Here is a 22,250-nt window from a genome sequence, read left to right on the forward strand (position 1 = left end):
CTTTTCATCCCCTTAGCCCTTCTGAGTCTGTTCACGGGAGAGTCCGTAACTCCTGTGACCTTTGCCTTTGTGTGTACAGAGCACCCCCGCCCCTGGGAAATCCTGTGGGCTTCAAGGTCAGGAAAAGTGTAGGGATAAAAAGAACTCACCTTGAACCCATAAAAGATGGGGTATTGGGTCCCCTTTGGTCCAGACAGTGGCCTGCAGCCTGGCCTCGGGGCTGGTCCCCTCTGTGGGGGTGGGGACCATGGGGGCCTGTCACCATCTACCCATGCCCAGTGGCGGGCTGTGTCAGTGACAGTTGTCCTGGGAAGTCTTCACTACTTGTTCTTTTCTCTTACTTAGACTTTGTAAGGAATTTGGCAAATGAAGGATGTTCATGTGTGAGAGCATTTGGGGCCTTTCCTCGTATTTTAAATTCTTATTATTTATTAGTGAATGAGACCAAAGAGCGTTTAAGTGGTCACCAGGTGCTGTCAGTTCTGTTTCCTGCCGTTGCCTGTCTAGCCTCCCTCCCCCTGCAGACCGTCTGCCCTGGTCTAGGTGCCCCCCTCAGCTTCCCGGACGTTGAGAGTGGCCTCCCCGTGTGTCCTGCACACTGCTGCCAGGGTGGTGCCTGCAGGGTGAGATTTCAGTCCCTCACACGGATCCTGAGGAGGGAGTTGTGTCTGTCATGGACAAGCCACCCCCTAAGCCTGTGGCTTCGCACAGCAGCTGTTGTGTGTGGATTCTGTGGGTCCTGACAGGCCAGGGCATGGGCCGGTGCGGGGGCGGGGGGTGCTTGTCTCTGCCCCTTGCTGCCAAGGGCCTTGCCTGAGAAGCCCGCACCGTGTGGGTGACTAGAAGGGTTAGGCTCAGCTGGGCCTGTGGACTGTGGCTGCTGCGTGGCGCCTCTGCACGTGGCTGCTGGGTTTCCAGGGGCAGCGTCCCAGGCAGAGGGTCCTGGGCTTGGCAGTCGCAGTGTTGCTTCCTCCTGGCTCCATTGGTTGAAGCAGCTGGAAGACCCCTGGCCCCAGGGAGGGAAGCATTGACCCCAGAGACCCTGGCTGTGGAGGGGAGGAGGTCAGAGAACTTACCACATAGGGTGACCGTATGATTTTTATCCACACTGTGTATTTGAGAGTAAAAGGAGGCTCTGCTCTATTCATAACAAAGCTGCCAGGAGTGAGGGGGGTGAACAGGCCAAGGTGCCTGTCTGACCCGATGCTCCAGTAGAACAGTGTACCCGTGGCCCGCCTGCATGGGGTGCCCATCGGTAGACCTTGTCCCTGTGCTGAGAGCTGCTGAAGGGAAGCTTCTCGGTGAGGTTTGTTTTTGAGCCACCCCCCCCCCCCCCGCCCCCGGCACTGTTAGGCATCTCATCGCACGTTGTGTGGACCCCATCACTCCACTGGTCTGCAGACTGTAAGTGGGTATTTTGGTGCTTTTGGCTCCCTCCTGGATTCCAAGTCCTCGCATGGAAGGAACCAGGTGTTTCTGCTCAGGAGTAATTGTTCTGAAAATGGATGACTTATGTCATATTATATATGGATATATATATATATATATATCCAAGTATATTAAATTGGATGCATTTGAATTTACATGGAGTAAGTTAACTTTAAATTTTGTAAATGAAACCTAGGGAAGAGTTCTTAAAATAGTTTTCGGACGAACGAAAGGAATATGTCTGTATTTACCAGGTAGGAGACAATTCTGATCTCATTGGTTAATATAATGCGTTTTATGTTCATTTGCATTTTATTCTCTGAGTGGCTCAGCGAACTGGTACCGTCACTGCCGCATGTCGTTTACTGAGGAAACTGAGATTCAGAGAGGGCGCCTTCCTGCCCCGTCACACAGGTGGTCAGGGGTCTGGATGCTTCTCTGTGCGACATTCGTGGAGAATCCTCAGCACATTCAACGGGTAGAGTAGGAGGAGCTCCTTCTTCTTTGAAAAATCATTTTTATTCTACACTTGAAGAGATTAAGCAGTCCAGAGGCTTGGTGATGAAAACACATCAGCCCTTGTCCGCTCTTGTCCGCACAACCCCTTCTCCCGGAGACAGCCCGCTTTGTGCTGAGGGTGATTGCTGCCCCTTCCTCCTGCACGATGTGCTCCAGCCCATCTGCTGGCTTGCTGACGCCCCTCCTGCCATCTCCCAGCTTTGTTGACAATGTCACTGTTTTTAGGTGCTCTGGACCTGTTTCCTCTGCCATCCCCTCTCCACAGGGTCTCCTGATCTCACCCCTCTTTGTAAGAGGATGTCATGGTGCTTTTCCTCCCCTGCCGCCTGCCTCGCTCGTTGCTTCTTCTCAGCCGGTGCCTGCCGCCTGCCTCGCTCGTTGCTTCTTCTCAGCCGGTGCCTGTGTGCGTTCACTTGTACGTGATACCAGTTGGCAGCATTTCCCTTCCGTTCTGTATCCTTCTCTAAGTCTTGGGCTTAGAATTATTGGTTTGTAACTTTTACAGTCAATAACGTTCATGACAGGGGTTCGTTTTCTGCTCTGCAGTCCCAGGGTCCTTATGAAGGAGCGTTGTGCCTGGTGTTAATGTCAGATGGAGTCTACTTTCTAACATTCCCATTGATCAGAATCCTGTCTTATTTTTGTTTCTTTCATATGTGGACCACAACTTGTACCGTTTTGATTTTCTTGTAGTTTGCTTATCTTTTTCTTTTCTTCACTAGCCCTTAATATAGTCTACTTCTAATTTATTTTGTTGATGGCTTAGACCTCCTTCCACCCTTCTGGAAGATTCTGCTCTGTGTTTTTGCTGACTCTGTGGAGCCCCTCTGGGTCATCTGGGACAAGCTGGATCCTCCTCTTGTAGCCCCACTTCTAGTGTGGCGCACCTTCTCACCACTCCATTGAAAATTTGTTGCGATTTCTTGCTATTTATTTAGGGGAAAGTGTTCAGTCTTTTACCATTAAGTATGATACCAGCTGTGGGTTTTCATAGATGCTCTTTATCATATTGAGGAAGTTCCCTTCTATTTGTAGTTGATGGGGAGCTTTTATCATGAATGGGTGTTGGATTTTGTCAGGTGCTTTTTTTGCTTTTACTGAGCTGATTGTATGTTTTTGTTCTCTATTCTGCTAATACGATGTATTATATAAATCAATTTTGAATGTTAAACCAGCCTTGCATTCCTTGCAAATGGGGAATAAATCCCATTTGGTCATGGAGTAAAATCCATTTAATATGTTCCTGGATTCATTTTTGCTAGTATTTTGTTAAGGATTTAAAAAAAATTATTTTATTTAATTAATTAATTTATTTTATTTGGTTGCTTCAGGTCTTAGTTGCAGCTCGCCGGCTCCTTAGTTGTGGCATGCGAACTCTTAGTTGCAGCATGCATGTGGGATCTAGTTCCCTGACCAGGGATTGAACCCAGGCCCCCTGCATTGGGAGTGTGGAGTCTTAACCATTGCGCCACCAGGGAAGTCCTAAGGATTTTTATATGTTTGTTCATGAGGGATGTTGATCTGCGGTTTTCTTGTGATGTCTGTGGCTTTTGTATCAGGCGAGGACCGGGAACTGTTCCTCCTCTGTTTTCTTGAAGTTTATGCAGGATGTATTTTTTCCTTAAATGTTTGCTAGAATTCATTAGTGAAGCCATGTGGGCCTGGGATTTTCTTTTTATTTATTTATTTATTTATTTATTTATTTATTTATTTATTTATTTATTTATTTATTATTTTTGGCTGTGTTGGGTCTTCGGTTCGTGCGAGGGCTTTCTCCAGTTACGGCAAGTGGGGGCCACTCTTCATCGCGGTGCGGGGACCGCTCTTCATCGCGTTGCGCGGGCCTTTCACCATCGCGGCCCCTCCCGTTGCGGGGCACAGGCTCCAGACGCGCAGGCTCAGCAGTTGTGGCTCACGGGCCCAGCCGCTCCGCGGCATGTGGGATCTTCCCAGACCAGGGCTCGAACCCGTGTCCCCTGCATTAGCAGGCAGATTCTCAACCACTGCGCCACCAGGGAAGCCCCTCCGGCCTGGGGTTTTCTTTATGGAAAGATTCTAAAGTACTAATTTAAATTTCTTTACATGATCCAAGTCTATTCAGATTTTCTATTTCTTAAGTCATTTTTGCTTATTTGGAATTTGTCTTGGAATTTGTCCACTTTGGGTTGTCTAATTTGTTTTTTTTTTAAAAAATAATAAATATATATTTATTTATTTTTGGCTGCGTTGGGTCTCGTTGCTGTGTACGAGCTTTCTCTAGTTGCGGCGAGCAGGGACTACTCTTCGTTGCGGTGTGCGGGCTTCTCATTGCGGTGGCTTCTCTTGTTGTGGAGCATGGGCTCTAGGGCGCGTGGGCTTCAGTAGTTGTGGCATGAGGGCTCAGTAGTTGTGGCTTGCGGGCTCTAGAGGGCAGGCTCAGTAGTTGTGGCACACGGGCTTAGTTGCTCTGCGGCATGTGGGATCTTCCCGGACCAGGGCTCAAACCCGTGTCCCCTGCGTTAGCAGGCAGATTCTTAACCACTGCACCACTAGGGAAGTCCTGTCTAATTTGTTGTTGTAAAGTTGTTTATAAAATTCCTTTGTTATCCTTTTAGCTTCTGTAGGCTCTTTTGTGAAGTCCTTGAATCCCTGACTTTATTTTTATGTATACATGTTGTGTGTGTGTGCACATGTGCACACATGTGTGTATATTAAAATAAAATATACAACCACACACTTGTGCTGTTGAACTGTTTTAAATTAAATCACTCCACTGCCTGTAAATACTTCAGTGTGTACTCTACATAATCAGCATACCATTTTGAGGACTTCTTTTTTAAAACAAAAGAAAGTTTTGTTGTTTCCCACATGATAGTAATTCTGATTGTAGTGTCCACTGGAAGAGAACACAGAGTGGGTACTTCGAGTTCAGTGATGCTTAACTGTGCATTCATGTCTGTTAATCTGGCTGTGTCTGCCCGCCATGCAGCTGGGTGTGGCAAGGCCTCCCCTCTTGCCGCCCGGACTCAGCACGGAGCTTGGGGTGGGCAGGGTTCAGAAAGGACAGCAGTGATTCTGGTGTTTCAGCAGCTGAGACGATAAGTCTTCCTGGTGGTATTTTCTACCATAGAGCTGTTGGCGTACTAGAGTGAGCTTCACAGTTTTAGAAAATTTGGCAAAATTTATGTTAGTTATTTTTATACCAAGACATTTATTTGCGTTTTTAAGCGTATAATTACTATAACTTTGAAAGTTGATTGAGACCTGAGTGGTTTTTATAACTTGTGTGCTTGTCGTGTTGTCAGCTGTTTCCTTGTGGCACGGGTTGTCTTTGTGTGCAGTGGCACTGGCCGTGTGGATGGCTTTGTGCCCCAAGAACAGAGGGGAGGTGGTATGTGTCTGCAGGGCACGCTGGCGCTGTGACCTGGGCTGGGCCAGCCCTGAGACGCCCCCTCAGCCCTGCAGGCTGGGCCTCCTGCTTGGAGGAGGAGCTGGACCCTCGGTGAAGCCCCATCCTCGGCCAGGTTCTCTGTCCTGGTTTGTATGTGAGGCAGTTTGGAGCTGAGACCGTTGCATCCAGGTTGTTTATGTGAACCCCCTGACATTTAGTTTTGTTAAAGTTAGAGATATCTAACCACAGTGGTCTGTTCTGTAAGCTTTACTGCTGGGGTCTTGACTGTCTGAGTCCTGTATGAAGGCCTGGCCTGGCTCCTGGGGGAGGCCGCGGCGGAGCTGGAGGGATGCGAGGCAGGTGAGGGACGGCAGTGGCCTGCATGGTGCGGCCCGCCCTTTCCTTACTCCTGGTCCCAGACCAGCTCCATGGCCACCAGCTTGGGTGTCTGTCCTTCTGAGCCAGTCCACTGGTCCTGTTGTGGCAGTCGGGGCAGGAGGCTGATGGCCAGCGTAGATGGGGTTGCTCTCGTGGCCTCTGCTGCAGGAGGAGAGTGGCGGGCGTTGTGCCCAGGGCTGTGGGTGGCTCACCTGGGGTTCGCACGTCCTGCTCAGACTCATCCGGCTGCAGGATGGTTTCCTCCTTCCTATCCACCGAGCCACCTCCCTGACTCCTTTAAAAGTTCACCAGGGGGCTTCCCTGGTGGCGCAGTGGTTAAGAATCCGCCTGCCGATGCGGGGGACATGGATTCGATCTCTGGTCTGGGAAGATCCCACATGCCGCGGAGCAGCTAAGCCCATGCGCCACAACTACTGAGCCTGCGCTCTAGAGCCCATGAGCCACAACTACTGAGCCCACGTGCCACAACAACAGAGCCTGCATGCCTAGAGCCCGTGCTCCGCAACGAGAAGCCACCGCCGTGAGAAGCCCGCGCATCTCAATAAAGAGTAGCCCCCACTCGCCGCAACCAGAGAAAGCCCGTGCGCAGCAACAAAGACCCAGTGCAGCCAAAAATAAAATTAAAAAAAAAAAAAAAAGTTCACCAGGAAGAAGCTAGGGGATGCAGGTGACTTTTCCCCTCATCATAAACCCAGATTGTAAAGACAAAGATTTCAAGTGTTTTGGGAGTGGTTTACCAGTCATGAAATGGGGATATTTCAGATGTGGCCCGTGGATGTCTGGGGGTCCTTCTCCATTTGTAGTGTGGGTCACGGGAAGGTGTGGGGGAATGAAATGCCCTGAACTTCCTAATCTGATGGCTGGCTCATGGTTTTGGGGTTGAGTTGTTGGGGGGAGAAGAAGGGCAGAAAGCATGAAGGAAAGCATGACTTCTGCCGAGGGGCTTTTGCAGCAGAGGGCCAGAGCAGGGCTGGCGAGGTGAGGCCTTTGTCACGTGTGCTGGGAGAGGCGGTGGAACCATGGGCCACTGGCTGGGAGGTTCCACGGTGCTTTGAGTGTTGGGATGTCCTGGGCCTGTGGGTCTGAGCCCTGTGGACTGTTCTCCTGTGAGCCTGCCTCAGAGTGTCCAGGGCCCCCGGGTGGTTGATCTCCATGTGAAACACCATTGACTAAGTGTCTGGGATGGTGTTCACCCTCTTTACCTCGACTGAGAAGCTCCTTCACCAGCAGGACCTGGTGTCGGGGGACGGGGTCCAGTGCAGTCGGGCCCACGTACCTTCAGACGGTCTAAGACAGAAGCGATCTCACCTTGGCCAGTTAAATAGTATTCTTGAAGGAGAAGAAGTTCCTTAGCTGTTTTCTTAGAGTTGCTTGGCTTTAGGGTTCTTTGTTTAAGGGCTTGGATACCCGAGTCTTGCAGAGTTGAAAGTGGAGGGTAAAATTTCAGGTTGAGGAATCCAGGTTTTTGAGGTTTTGACAGGCTGCCAGCCCCACGTGTGTGAGAAGCAGGAGGGGCCCTTTCTCCTTTGTCGGCTCAGAACGAAGATGAGTATGTGGGTGCCTTACCTTTGTGTGGGATAATTCGACCTGTAACTCTTATCCTTTGGTACCTTCAGTTACACGCTGGTCATGGAAACCCAGTACGATTCTTTACTCTCCTTACGATTCCTTTCTTTGTCGTGTACAGAAACTGTTCTCTTGTTATTTCCTGGCGAGTGTCTAGAATAAAAATCCTGGAAGATGCAATGAATTGTTTTGATAATTTATGTTTTAAATTTGTAAATGTATTTGCAAATTCTAATAGAATTTTTTTTTTCTTTTTTTTAAGGCACAAATATTTAAGCATGGAAAACGTGAAGACTGTTTACCCTACGGTAAGGTTTATTTGTAAGTGAGGGTGTGTTTGTGACATGAGTTTGCCTGAATTATGATCAAATGTGTCTCCTTAACAGTTTATTCACAGGCACAAAAATCTGTGACTTGCTGTATTTGGATACTATCATAGTTCTTTTTTTTTTTTTTTTTTCGGTCTTCTTTGTGTGTGTGTGTGTGTGTGTGTGTGTGAATAATCTGACTGTTAGGCCTCAGGCCTCTTAGGGAGGAGTTCTGGGTTCCTGATGCCCTGACTGCCTGGTCCTGATCCTGCGGGCCTTGGGATGTAGATGAAGCCCTGAGGTTTCTGGCTCGCTTCCTGGGGGCCCAGCTGCATTCTTCCCAGCACCATGGCTACATCGTTTGCCCTTTTTGCCTCATTCTCTTAATTTTAGATTGAACCTCAACTTATGAAAATCAATATAGTGATTTTCGCTGCAGGAAGGCTTACTCCCTGGAACAAAAGAAATTTCTTAGTCTATGTTTTAGAAGATTTATGAATCAGATTTAGGTAGTAGAGTCTATTTCTTGAAGTTTTCATCATGGAACATTTCATACACGTACAGGAAGACTGACTGGTATAGTGATCTCTCATATTTCTATCACAAGCTTCAGGTTTTTAATTCATGGGCACTCCTGTTTCATCCATGCTCCCCCTCACCCACCACCTAGACACCCTATCATTCCACTGGCATCTGTTGCCTGTTTTTGGAAACATAACCTTGATGTCATTGTCACACCTGAGAGCATGAGCAGTCGCCATTCAGCATCGTCACACGTTGTCCTCGACGGACTCGCACACACAGACCCCAGGTCCATCTTGATTTACTATCAGTTATACCCACGCTGGTCACTGTGCGCCGTTTGGGTCTTTTGGGAAGTTACCCAGATGCCATTTCAACTTGTCTTGAACGCCCCCTCCTTGTCTCACACGAAACATGGTCCTGTGTGCTCTCCTGGCCTCTGCTTCCCCCGACGCCCTCCTCATTGCCCCAAATAGCCTTGACAGCAGGGGGGCCCGATCACACGGTTTCCCTGCTTGTAGAGACCCCCCCCCCCCCGTTCTTGCAGCCTCATGCTCAAGCCTGTCTGCATGATCCTCGTGGCCTGCAGCGTGTGCTCCACCCGCCAGGCACGTGCCCGCTCTCCCTGCCCAGGACGCTCTTCCCTCCCTGGGTTCCTCTACATTCCATCTCCAGATCCGTGGTTCACAGTGAGAGGGTTGGGCAGGTCCGACTCCAGCTGCACTTAGTAAATGACATGGGGTGAAGGGGTCTTGATGAAGCAGAGCTCAAGGGGTCCAGCGTAGATGTAGGCCTTCACACTGACTGGGGTCGGGGGGCCTGTGGAAGTGTCTGGTTTTGGTGTCGTGCGTGTCAGGTGGGGTTGGTGGGTTTGGGAGATGACACAAACCCTTCCCACCAAACTGAGCGGGATGTTCTGTGTTCACAGCTGCCACCGTTCTCCAGTGCCTGGACGACTGCAGGCTCCCCGACAGCAACCAGACCCTGCTCCGGAAGCTTGGGGTGAAGCTCGTGCAGCGGCTGGGCCTGACCTTCCTGAAGCCCCAGGTGGCCAAGTGGAGGTGGGTGGACTGAATGGTGACCGTGCGGCCAGGGTGTGTCGGGAGGCTGGCGCGGGGCCAGGTGTTTCAGGTGGCTGGACACAGCGGGCTGATTGACGTGTCCTCCTGCTTTCATTTTTTTCCCAGTCTCAGGAGTGTTTCTGATTTTGAAAGGAACAGCTTTTCTTTTGGTTATTTTCTGACCCCACATCTTCCACGTAGAATCTTGAAGTGGAACTGACGACAAGGAAGGCTTGTTTCGCACTCACTGAGAGTGCCTGTCATTCAAGTGTAGGGCAGTCTCACCGGCAGGTCGCACCGTAGGGAAAGCTCCATTCTGGTCAACTCAGTCTGGGTCTTGGGCTCCTTCCTCGAGGTTTACTCAGAAAGGAGAGCTGTCTCTGCCTGTGGATGGAAACGATGTCTTAAGGGTTCATTTGAAGTAGTGGCTCGCACGGAAACAGACTATTTACTGTGCTGGGGGTGGTACTGCATTTTAGCAGTCTTCAGTTTTATTTCAGGTATTCATATGTGTGGTTTGGGAGGAATTATTTGATTAAGTTTGTCTCCAGTTATAGGAAATTCCAGAGAAGTGTGTTATGTTTTAGTGATGTTTTACTGAAATACCTTTTGGGTGTTCTGTATACAGCTTGTTCTGTAAGTTGTTTATGAGACTCAATGTTAGTGGTTACTTTGCAGATGCTGTGGAAAATTAACATTCTGTGCTGTATTAGAGTTCCCCTGAGAAACAGAACCAATTGGTGTGTGTGTGTGTGTGTGTGTGTGTGTGTGTGTGTGTGTATAAAGAGACTTATCATAAGGAATTGGCTTATGCTTGTGGAGCTGGCAAGTCCCCAAATCTGGCAGGCTTGGAGGCCGGGAGGAGCTGATGTTTCAGCTTGAGTCTGAAGGCAGGAAGTACCCCTCTCACTGGGGGAGAGTGAGCCTGTCTGTGACCCTCAGGCCTTCAATGGATTGGGCAAGGCCCACCACACTGGGGAGAGCAACCTGCTTTACTAAGCCCACAGCTTAAATGTTAATCTCACCCAAAATCACTGTCACAGACACAACCAGAATAATGTTTGAGCAAATATCTCGGCACTGTGACCCGGTCAACTGGACACATTAAAATGAACTATCACAGGTACTCCAAGCGTTTACGTGGGAAGTAGAGTAGTTTAGCAGCCCAGTTACTTTGTTCAGTCTGTATCTCTCTGTACACTGAATGTGACCATTAACGTGGGGGCTTCAAGTCTCCCATCTTGCTCTTTGTTTTCTCTCTCTTCCGTCTTTTTTTCATTTTATCCCCTCTGATACATTTTCTTTTTATCTTTTAGATTCATTCCCTTTTTGATTACCTTCCCCTTAGGGACAGGCAGGTAACTGGCCGCACTGCCCCTCCTGCTGTCTGGGACGCAGGCCTTCTCAGTTCCCCCTACCGGGGTGTGGCCCTTGCTCCTGCAGCAGCTGCTCACGTGTCACACGTGGCCTTTCAGTCCTTCCTGCTGGACCCACACTTCAGTGACTGCCCAGCGTTACTTGCCCTCTGGACTCTGTTTGTCTCTTGGCCTCCCAGCTGCTCTCTGATGGCGCGTCTGGGTCTCACACGCCTCACAGCTGCCTGAGGATCCAGGGAGAATTTGGGATGCCGTCTCAGCTCCCCTTCCTTCAGCGTCTATCCCCACTTAGTAGCCATCTCACTAGTCATGACTTGTTTTTTCTGCCCAGCAGGACGGCAGCTATGCTCGGGCTGTACTTTCCTGTGCTGTGGTTTAGAAAGTGCCTTTGGGAGGAAGCAGAGGGGAAGTTGGGTGCAGCTGGGGCTTCCCTGCTCTGAGGGATTGTAGCCCTGCCTTGGTTGTCATCTTGTGCCTGCCAGCGGTTGGTATATACACTTTGTCTAGATTTGTGGTTAAGTCAGGAGGGAAAGTCCAGTGGCAGCCTGTCTGGTCCCTGGTTGCTGGACAATATCGAGAACTTTTCCTGTGTGGTAAAGTCCTTGTGTGTCTTCATTGGAGGAGAACAGTAACCGGGTCGACAGTCGTTGCCAAGTGCCTGCTGCTTTCTGGGAGCTTTATGATCTTGACAACAATCCTGTGGTGCCTGGTGACGTTCTCCCTGGTTCAGTTACCCCTTGCTGCTCTGATTCTGACAACAACTCTGATGTGTGTTTTTTTCCAGACCAGGCAGTTATCGGACACCAGCTGGGTGTCCTACTGTGTAACTCAGTTTTGACTCTGTCTTTGTGGAGACAGCACCAGATCCTACAGGTTAAGGGCTCAGACCACTAGACTGTCTCCCCCTGCCTCAACACCTCTCCTGCCTCTGTCAACCCCAATTGCAAGTTGAGGTTGTCACCTGTGTTTCTGACAGTCTGGCTACAGGTTGGAGGGTTTGATAATTTGCTAGAGTGGCTCATAGAACTCAGAGAAATATTTTATTTGAGATTACTGGTTTATTATAAAAGACTATAACTCAGGAACGGCTAGGTGGAAGACATGCAGAGGGCAAGGCCTGGGGAGAGGGCACAAGGCTTCCATGCCCTCTGAGTTCACCACCCTTCCTGCTCCTCCCTGTGTTCACCAACCTGGAAGCTCTCCTAACCCACTCCTTTTTTTTTTTTTTGGCCTGGCCATGTGGCATGCGGGATCTTAGTTCCCAGACCAAGGATCAAACCTGCGCCCCCTGCAGTGGAAGCTCGGAGTCTTAACCACTGGACCTCCAGGGAAGTCTTCCTGTTGGGTTTTATTGGAGGCCTCATTGCATAGTCAGGGTTGATTAAGTCACTGGCCATTGGCAGTTGATTGAACCTCCATCTTGGGAACTGCCCACACCGTCCTTGTTTCACGGAATCTGAGGCCTCAAGGCCACAGCTAAACAGTGTCTGAGTTGGCTCTGTCTCCGAAGCCCCAGTTATCTGGAACTGGACTTGGCCTTAGGCTGCGGCCCCCAATAATCATGCTGTAACTCGACCTGTCACCTTTTATGCCCCAGGCCCTGTCCTGAGATGGGGCTGCCCCAGAGTCAGGCCCAAGCGTGCCTGTCCCGCTTCTAGGAGGGGAGGCGTTCCTGGGCCTTTCTCTGCACAGGGCTTGGTCTGAGTGCTTTGTGCACATCCTCCCACCTGGCCTCGTTGCAGCCCTCTGGGTGGGGCCTCATTTTACAGATGGGAAACTGAGGCAAGCAGAGGTTCAGGGGCTGTGCAGTCAGACAGCTGAGCTGGCCTGTGCTGCTGGCCCCTTCGTGGTGCTGTGGGAGATGATGCTGGTGGCCTCAGCAGGTGGGGCGGGGGGTGTGGGCGGCAGGAAGTGGTGAGAGCCTTTCAGGAGGCAGGATCTGTGGGAGCTGGCATGGACCAGCTGTGGCCCCTGGTGTGGAAGGCGGTGTCTGGCCCGGAGGCAGGGGGTGGGGCTCTGCTCAGGTGGGACCTGGAGGCAGAGCCTGTGGAAATAAGGCCAAGGCCATTGGGTTCAAACGCGCCCTCCCTGCCATTTCTGTTGGGTGCATTCTTTTTTTTAAAAAATAATTTTTAAAAAAAAAATTTATTTATTTTTATTTATTTATTTTTGGCTGCGTTGGGTCTTCGTTGCTGCGCGCGGGCTTTCTCTAGTTGCGGCGAGCGGGGGCTGCTCTTTGTTGAGGTGCGCGGGCTTCTCATTGCAGTGGCTTCTCTTGTTGTGGAGCACGGGCCCTAAGCACACAGGCTTTAGTGGTTGTGGCTCACGGGCTCTAGAGCGCAGGCTCCAGTAGTTGTGGCTTACAGGCTCTAGAGCACAGGCTCAGTAGTTGTGGCTCATGGGCTTAGTTGCTCCACGGCATGTGGGATCTTCCCGGACCAGGGCTCGAACCCGTGTCCCCTGCATTGGCAGGCGGATTCTTAACCACTGTGCTACCAGGGAAGCCCTGTTGGGTGCATTCTTGTTGTCACGCTTTGCCACCTGCCTTTCTGCTAAGAAAGCTTTCCGACACGTGAGGGTTTCTGAGTCATCCAGAAGGTGAATCTATGTTCTGTGGCTAAGATGAGGTTGTTGTCTTCCTTGACAATCCATGCTGGTTACAGTTACTGCTCAGTTTCCTTCCTGTCCATCCTGTACCTGTAAAGCACATGGAATTTTCACAGTGAAAATAAATTGTTGAATTCAGTCATCAGGATCTTCTAGCTCCAAGTTGTCGCAGCAGGTCTGAGGTGTGTTTGTTTGCTCCTTGCAGGTACCAGCGTGGCTGCCGCTCCTTGATTGCGAGCCTGCAACTTGGCGTCCAGAGTCCTAGAGATCCAGGGATACAGGCCGAGACCCCTGACAGCGACGGAGAGGACGACGTCCCCGAGGAGGTGGAGAGCGTGATAGGTGAGTGGGGGCCACCTCATCTCGGCCTGCAGGGGACCTGGCCCCACCTCTGGTCTTTGCAGGGTGGGAGGTGAGGCTGGGGCTGTGTGCATCTGCTGTCTCCCCCGGCCCCCGTTGCGGCCCTAGACTGCCCTGGTCGCAGTGCGCCGTGCAGCTCCGCAGGCTCCGTCCTGCCTCCGCCATCAGGCTTCCTGTGCTGCCATGTGTCCTCCACCAGGGCTTCCACTGACCGGCTTGCAAGGCCTGTACTGCTTGGGAGCCCTCTGTGCGGCCTTTCCTAGCGGCTGACCATTTCTAAGACCCTGTCCCTAGGAGGGCTGCTCTCTGCAGCCTCTGGCAGAGGCTGTTTTCTCTGGGAAGCCTCCCTCATCGGCCTCTGGCCTTCCTCGCTGGTGCTCTCTGCCCAGTGACTGTTAGGAGCTAGGACAGAAATTGCCCTTCAGTGATGATTTAAAGACACACAGAAGGAAATGTTCTTTTATTGTGATTAGAATTGAGATTCTTCATTTAATTGCCTTTATGGCACTGTTTTGAGTGATGTGCAGGGTGGATTACCTTAAAGCTGGGAACTGAGAGCTCATCTAGAACTCTGGGTGGTTCCGTGGGGCTCACAGACCGGCCTTCCTGTGCTCTTCCAGAGCAGCTGCTGATTGGGCTGAAGGACAAGGACACGATCGTGCGGTGGTCTGCGGCCAAAGGGTAGGTGACTGCACTTGGTTGGGGGGCTGGGCTGGGGGCTCACAGCTTAGGCCCCAGATGCCTGCAGGTCTCCTGAGTCTTCTTAATCATTCCGTACTTCCTGTGGAATTGGAGGGCTGCAAACAGCTCCGAGAGTTTTAAAAGGTAGAATGATTTTTTCCTAATTTACATTTACTGCTTTTTGTTCTGATTTTCAAGAAAATCACTGAGGTTGGTCAGTGGCTTCTTCATTTTCTTGCCCTTCTGGCTGGAATGAGCACATTTGCCTTTTTTACCTTCAGGTGTTCCTTTCCTTGCTCCTCACGTCCTCGCTGCCACGACCCCCACCTCCTGCCTCCGCAGCCAGGGGCGGCCCCCCATGTAGGCAGCGGATGCTGCACGGCCTCACTGGATTCCAGAGCCCCCAGGAGGGGCTGGCATCCCCCTCTGCTACGCCTGAGGGAACAGCCAACACAGGCGCCCGGGCGCACCCGGTGGGGCCAGGGCGGGTTAGGGGGCAGAGTACAAAGGAGATGTTGTGGAGAAAAGGAAAATGGGTGAAGGTGCCCGTGGGCCCTCCCCACAGAGGTTCCGGGTGTCTGTGCCAATCCACTCACATAGCGAATGCCGGGGTGAGGAGACTCACACGGGGGCTTTGGCCAGCCTCGGAGCCCAAAGTCTTGTCTGCTTGGAGTACGATGGGCTGGGAGGGTGGGCCTTTCTGGGGCGCCGCTGGCCGGGACCCAGCCTGGGCAGTGACCTGATGGGAGCCGGCCCGGTTGGCATGCAGCATGGGATGGACCTTGGTGGCCTGAGCTGGGAGCCGTTGACTGTCTGAGAAGTGCACCTGCCCTGTGGGCTCCCTTTGCCTTGGTCCCCCAGATGCCTGTCCTGCCTCTGTATGTCAGTGTGATGGGCTCCCTGATGGGGCAGGTGGCCTTTATGGAGCAGAATCAGCCTCTTTGCCATCCTCTGGAGAGAAGGACAATCACTCGGGACGTTCCTAGCGTAGCGTGTGCCCTCGACGGGCTGGTGATGCTGACAGCTGCTGACGTTGCTTCTCCTTTTCAGAATCGGTAGGTTGGCTGGAAGACTTCCCAAAGAGCTGGCAGATGATGTGGCCGGGTCTGTGCTGGACTGTTTCAGGTATGTGGGGAGATTAGAGGGGTAGATGTGTTTCTGGGTAAGAGCAGTGGCTTTTCTTTCCTTACTTCCTCCTACGTTTTCTTTCAGTTGAGCTAGTTATCAGATTCTCTGAAGTCATTTCTTTTCCTTTTGAAGTTACATTTGAGGACTCTAGTTATTTCTGATATATTTCTTGTGTGTGTGTGTGTGTGTGTGTGTGTGTTCCCCTAATACGTCTTTTTTTTTTTTAAATTGGGATATAGTTGTTTCACAATGTTGTGTTAGTTTCTACTGTACAGTGAAGTGGAGCTCCCTGTGCTATACATTAGTTGTCTGTTTTATACATATTAGTATATATGTTAATCCTAATCTCCCAATTCATCCCACCCTGCTATATTTCTTTTGTCAGCTTAGACTCCATTACATTTAAAAACCTTAAGGAGAAAGAAGTCAGTTTTACGCGTGTCCACACACAGAAACGTATCCTTCAAGGAAACTTGTTTTCATTGGAATGAAACCAGGGCTGCCCTGTGCGAGAGAGTTTTCTGTGATGACGGCCTGTTCTGGATCTGGGGCTGTTGAGATCTTAAAAGAGGCTAGTGTGACTGAGGTCTGAATTCCAAATTTTATTTAATTTCATCAGATTTAAATCTAATATCCACATGTGCCAATGGTTGTGCTGCATCTGTCCTCACCTCTCAGGGGATCCTGGGGACCCTCGGCCTGCCTGAGGTGCAGGTGTGGGCCAGGAGGTGCAGGTGGCAGGTGTGGGAGTTTGAGCCTGGGGCCTGCAGGCCAGGGGCAAAGGGCAGAGCCCCGAGCAGTGCAGGTGGGCTGGGGGAGGCCCCGTTAGTGCAGCTGCTCCCCAGGACTCTTGCCCTGCTTGCCCCTTGGTTTCAGAAGCAGGTGATTTGAGAATGGGTGTTGTGTTCGGCCCCCAGTTGTGGTCCCACCCTTGTCAGCCAGTTGCTTCTCTTCTCGGGGCCCCCATGCATGTGAGAGCTGTGCTGTTGGAGTTCATGGGCACTCAGGCCTCGGTCACCAAGCCGGCCCACGGGGTCCCAGGGGCGCGGCTCCTCCTGCCCTGGGCCCTGAGCCTGCTTGGTGAGGTTTAAGGACTGCAGGAGACAGTCTCACACTACTGTTTCAGAGTAATGTTGCGTGTGTGGCCACTATGTCTTCCTGTGGCAGAAGACATGTGCTCCTTCGCGGGACCCTGTAGAACCGTGGGTCTGCATGATGACTCTGCTGGCTTGTTGTAGGGTGTCTTCCTGGAGTTCTTTTTTGGGGGCTTGCTGATGGGCATGAGATGACGCGGGCACCCCACTGGTCCCGGGCGAAGAGGTGTGGGTTCAGGGCAACCAGGGGCGTGGGGGGTTTGGGAGGATGGAGGAGCCAGGGCCTCCAGCCTTTCCTCCCAACCTGTTCCCCTGGGGAGGCTGTCTGCCTCAGGCGCTTCGCTTTCCTCTTTCCTTCCTTGGAGTGTTTCCGCACAGCACTCTAGCTGTTTGAAGCCGTCTTTGTCCAGCCTTCCTTCTTCTGCTCTTTCTGCAGTCTCCCCTCCCACGCGCTCCTCGGTCCTCTCCGTCCAGCTCTCAAACCCCGTCACTTCTCTAGCCGCTGTGCCTCTGCCTCAAGGGCTGTGAGCCCTTCACCCCAACGTGTCTCCCGTGAACGCTAACATCTTTTCTCCCAAAACATGCTTCTCTGGTCAGATGTATGTTCCTTTCTCTCGGCCTGCAACCTTAGTCCAGTTTCACTCGTCCTAGTTAATCTCCAGACGCTGCTTTGCCTTTATTTTGTCGTTTTAATGAATTCCTCTGATCTTTGTGTCTGGGTTGTGGAGAGTAGAAATGGTCTCACTGCTCCAGATTCCCAAGGCCAGAAGACCAACGCAACATTGAGGGAAGGGGCCTGAGTGGGCCCTCGGGGAGGCAGTCTTTCCCTGGACAGGACCGCACACAATGGGCGTGAAACTCCTGATTGCAGAACAGGCCGTAGAAAGGAGTCAGCGCAGATGGGGAGAAGCAGGGACCAACTGGGCTGGGGTGTGAGTTTGGCAGGGCGGCCGGGCCGGCTGGCGACCCAGCACAGAGGCCGCTCTGGTCTCCTCCCTCCTTTTGTGTCCTCCTGGGGTATGTGGTGAGCCGCCAGCCATTTCTGCAGTGGGTCAGAAATAGGACATTAATTCCCTCACATGTAAGAACACCCGACTCCTGGGACTGTTACCTCGCTCCCTGCCCTGTTTCTGGGCCAGATTATGTGGCTGGGGCCTCCCACTGAGCCCCACAGGACCTCCTCTGGCCCTCTGCTCCCCTCCCAGGTCCCGCCCCAGAATGTGCAGGTGCCCTTCAGTACCTGCACTCCCCCACCCCTCCCACCACTTAGAAAACCACGCGTTAGCCCCTTGATGACCTCAGGACAGGATCCCAGAGATGGTGCCCAGACCCACCACCAGTCCAGGGTGGGTGCAAGCAGCCTGCCCCGGGAGGCCTTGCCGGGTCCTCTGTGTCTGCCATCTGCACTAAGCCTGCGGGGGTCCCTAGTCAGCAGACGGGCCTCAGCCCTGCGGCCTGGGTCCTGGGTGTGCCATGGTGGTGCTGCTGTGGCCGCAGGAGCAGCCCTGTCTCAGCAGGAAGTGCTCTTCACGGCTCCTTCCCAGGCTTTTCCTTGAGTTCTAGTGCTGTTTTGCAGTTAAAAGTTCAGAAGGAGATGAAGGTGATGGGGTGTCCCCCTCTGCTCTGCACCCTGCACGCACTGTCCCCCTTTTTCCGTGTCCTTCTAGGGACAGTGGGTATGAGGTGGCTGGAAGGATAAGAACTTCTTCTCCGCTCATCCCACACCCTCCACGCTGCCCCACTCTGCTCTTCCAGGTGGTCCTCATTGGGTGCCCTTGCCGATGTGAGGCCAGTGGCCCCGAGCCCGTCTTGGCTTCTCTCTCTCCCGAACCTGCTGTCTCGGCCCTTCTGTTTGCTGTTGTCTCCACTCCTCTGAGACCCTGGGCCTTCCCATGGTTGTCTGGGGCTTGGCTCTGGGGCAGGAGCTCGCCCTCAGGCACTGGGCGCTCTGGCGGTACTCGGTACTCTGCGTCCATCCCCGCTGTGCAGGTTGGGCCTTGGAGAGGGTCCACGTCCTCCTGGAGCGGGCAGAGCAGAGGCAGCAGTGCGGGCAGGACGCCATGGTCCTCCTCGGTCTCCCTTGGGCCACAGGCATTTTACAGCCTGACACAAGGTCCTGCACTGTCCACAGCTATTGACAAGCGACAGCACACACAACGTTTAGTTGAGAAACAAAGGCGTGACTGGCGATTGTTTTAGTGATAATTGAGTCATCATACTGCTGACCTTTTATCAGGTTCTTCCAAATGTTATTAAATCTTTTATGGAAAGCATAAAGCACTTCTCTCCAACTAAAATCCTGAAGTACACAAAGTACAATATTAAATTGTGGAAACGGTCATATAGTCTTTGGGACAGACATTTAATAAACATCTGGAACTTAAGAAAGTTATAATTGGAATTGAGTCACTGGTTGCTGGCGAGGTCCAGGGCAGCTTTTGTGTCTGTCTTGGTCAGCGTGTCTCCGCAGAGCCCAGAGCAGGGCCTGGCACGTGGGAGACACTGCTAAGTGTATTTTGAGTGAAAAGATAAGCCTAGTTTCTATCCTATCTGAGTATTCTTGTGTTTGTTGCCAGCCAGTGATGCAATTTATTTGGTTTTCCTAAACATTTCTTTGCCATCAAATTAATTTATTCAGAATTGGAGAGAGTCCTATAATTTCTCTGGTGTTTTGGGTGAAGTATATTTCCATGTTTATTTTGGCAGCCAAGCGTGGAAACTCTCAGAACAGTTATTGATGTAAGAAACAGTTATTGATGTAAGAAAGAGTTATTCTCGCTAGTTATAATGCCAGAGCTGCACCTTTAAACATGAGAGCTTCCAAACCACTTCAGGAAAGTTTTATTAAATACGAAATTTTGCTTATGAGTTGACTGGCTTTTCAATTGTTTATTGAAAGTCTTTTTCAAACAGTACAAAAAAAGTTCTGTATATGCCGTTTTATTCTAACTTACTAATCTCAATATTCATCATTGAAGCCAGCAGGGGATCCATGAAAAGGGGGTCTCCTTGCCCTTCCTGCTAACATTTTCCTAACCTTCATTTGGTGCAGTCACTGTGTTGGGAGCCCAGCATTTCTTGAGCGGCGCAACTGCTTAAACGGCTGAGAGAGCTAGCTGATCTGGCCCGAAGGTGCAGTGGGCACGTGTGTGGGCTGCTCTCCCTGGGGCGTGTGAGGCTGACCCAGGATTTTTACTCATTCTCCAGAGATCTGAACATGGCCGTTATCTTCAGTTGATTTGGAGTACTTTATGTCGTTACCGACCGATATTTTATAAACTCACTCAGGGTTTTAGTGAGGCTTTTGGCCCAGGGGGTGGACTTTCACTCTGGGCTCTGGGGGGCATCGTGCTGGGTCTCAGGCTCTTTGTGCTTTCAGTTTCCAGGAGACAGACAATGCCTGGCATGGCGGGTGTCTGGCGCTGGCGGAACTGAGCAGACGAGGCCTGTTGCTCCCTTCCCGACTCCCGGACGGTGAGTATGAAGCTCAGTTTTGTGTGGTCAAGACCATTTGTGCACGTCGAGGTGCTTCATCCGGCCCCCTCCCCGGTGTGGCCAGCTGTCAGCACACACCACGCCTCTGCCCTCCCTGACCATCATGAGTGTTGCAGGAGAGAGCCCTCCAGACCTGTGCTCTCAGCCTTCTTTCTTATGTTGGCCTTTCTGATTCCCGATGCCTCTTCCCCGCTGTGAAATTTTAATAGCACATGTACACTGTAGGTCTGGATTTGGAGGGCCGCGAGCTGTTGCGATGTCTGAGATTGTCTTGTCCCCCAGAACCAGTTTCACCCTCATGAGGGTGCTATCGCCTGTTAAGAATGTGTGCACTGCCGCCGCGTTTAGCCCCTGGAGTGACATCATGGTTCTTGGGAACAAGGCTCATGCGAGTGAGGGGCTGGGGAGGAAGCTCGGCAGTGGGCCTGAGCAGGGGCACAGTGCGGCTGGTGCAGATGGGCCACCGAACTCCAGGCCTGCGCGTGCCAGCTCTCGGGCCCGGCCGCATGGGGGCGCTTGTCTGTGGTGGATGGGGACTGTCCCTGGGAGCGGCCCGCTGTGCCTCTGTGGACAGAAGGGAGGGATGCCTGTGAAGGATGGAGAGGGCCCTGTGCGGGAGTGTGTCACCACAGACACCGTGTACCCCGAGGGCGACTTCTGTCCGGAACAAGGACATCTGTGCAAAGAAGGGTGCAGCTCAGCAGCTGAGCTGTGGGGGTGTTTCAGGTGCTGGCTGTGTGCTTGGCGTTGTGAAGCACAAGCAGGGCAGAGGACCCTTGGTTTCTATGGGCTCTTTCTGCTTATTCTTGTAGCAGCTTTACTGAGATACGATTTTTTAAAAAATGTTTATTTGGTTGTGCTAGGTCTTAGTTGTGGCCCGTGGGCTCCTTAGTTGTGGCTCTAGGGCTCGTTAGTTGTGGCATGTGGGCTCCCCAGTTGTGGCATGCGAACTCTTAGCTGCAGCATGCATGTGGGATCTAGTTCCCTGACCAGGGATTGAACCCGGGCCCCCTGCATTGGGAGCGCGGGGTCTTACCCACTGCGCCGCCAGGGAAGTCCCTGAGATATGATTTATATACCATAAAGTTCACCCATTTAAAGTGTTCAGTTCAGTGGTTTATAGTATATTTACAGAGTTGTGCAACCACCATCTTAATCTAATCTCATTTTCCCTCAAAGAAACCCTATACTCAGGAAAAGTCATTCCCCATTTTCCCTCAACACCACCAGCCCCAGACAACCACTGATCTTTTTCTGTCTCTGTAACTTTGCCTTTTCTGGGCACTTTATATAAATGGAATCTCCGGTAGTGGTCTTTCGTGTCTGACCTCTTTCACTTAGTGTAATGTTTTTAACATTCATCCCTACTGCACCACGTAGCAGTAGTACTTCATTCCTTTTTATGGCTGAGTAATATTCCATTGTATGGACACACATTTGTTTTATCCCGTCATCGTTGATGGACATTTGGGTTTTCACCTTTGGTGATTATGAATAATGCTGCCCTGGACATTTGTATACAAGTTTTTGTGTGGACATGTGATTTGAGTTCTCTTGGGTATAGACCTACGAGTGGAATTGCTGGATCACATGCTAAATCTGTCTTGAACTTTTTGAGGAACTGCAAACCCTTTTCCAAAATGGTTGTACCACTTTACATTCCTCCAGCTGCGTATGAGGGTTCCAATTTCCGCCCATCCTCTCCAACACTTGTTTTTCTGTTTTTTTTTTTTTTTGAAAATAACCATCCTAGTGGGTGTAAAGTGGTATCTTACTGTGGTTTTGATTTGCATCTCCCTACCGACTAATGGTGTTGAGCATCTTTTCATGTGCTTCTTGGCCATTTGGATATGTTCATTGGTGAGATGTCTATTCATGTCCTTTGCTAATTTAAAAAATTGGGTTATTTGTCTTTTTATTGTTATGAGTTCTTTACAGATACGTCTGTTATCAGATGTATGATTTGTGGATATTTTCTCTCCTCTGTGGTTGTCTTGTCACTTTCTCAGTGGTATTGTTTGATGCACCGAAGTTGTAAGTTTTAAGTCTGGTTATCAGTCTTCTCTTTTGTTGCTTGTGCCCCTGGTGTCATATCTAAGTCATTGCCTACCCCAAGGCCACGGAGATGTACTACTGTGCTTTTATTTACTCTTGTTCCATCCTAAGTGACTTACACATTTATTTGTGAAAATAGATGTGTGTGGGGGTGTGGGTATGTGAGGGTGTGGTGGGTCAAGATGAAGTCTCCGCCTGTGTGGTGCCGACTCCAGTTTAACTTGAAGGAGACCAAAGCCCTCTCTCTGCTTTTCATGCCTGAGACCCGCTGGCATGTGTGT

At 51.2% G+C, this 22,250-nt stretch overlaps 1 protein-coding gene across 5 annotated transcripts in view; it reads left to right on the forward strand.

The window, feature by feature from the left end:
* Positions 1-22,250, forward strand: part of TBCD (tubulin folding cofactor D) — a 175,135-nt gene that overhangs the window by 39,000 nt on the left and 113,885 nt on the right. For all 5 annotated transcript variants that reach the window (XR_009499404.1, XM_059906846.1, XM_059906847.1 and 2 more), the window contains 6 exons: positions 7,545-7,590; positions 9,041-9,173; positions 13,362-13,498; positions 14,137-14,197; positions 15,248-15,322; positions 19,799-19,893. Coding sequence is in view for 4 of the 5 variants with exons in the window: in XM_059906846.1 (XP_059762829.1) it covers positions 7,545-7,590; positions 9,041-9,173; positions 13,362-13,498; positions 14,137-14,197; positions 15,248-15,322; positions 19,799-19,893 (547 nt within the window). In the remaining variant the exon portion in view is untranslated. The remainder of the gene's footprint in view (positions 1-7,544; positions 7,591-9,040; positions 9,174-13,361; positions 13,499-14,136; positions 14,198-15,247; positions 15,323-19,798; positions 19,894-22,250) is intronic.

This window comes from Balaenoptera ricei, chromosome 20 (assembly GCF_028023285.1).
Source record: "Balaenoptera ricei isolate mBalRic1 chromosome 20, mBalRic1.hap2, whole genome shotgun sequence".
Classification (NCBI taxonomy): domain Eukaryota; kingdom Metazoa; phylum Chordata; class Mammalia; order Artiodactyla; family Balaenopteridae; genus Balaenoptera; species Balaenoptera ricei.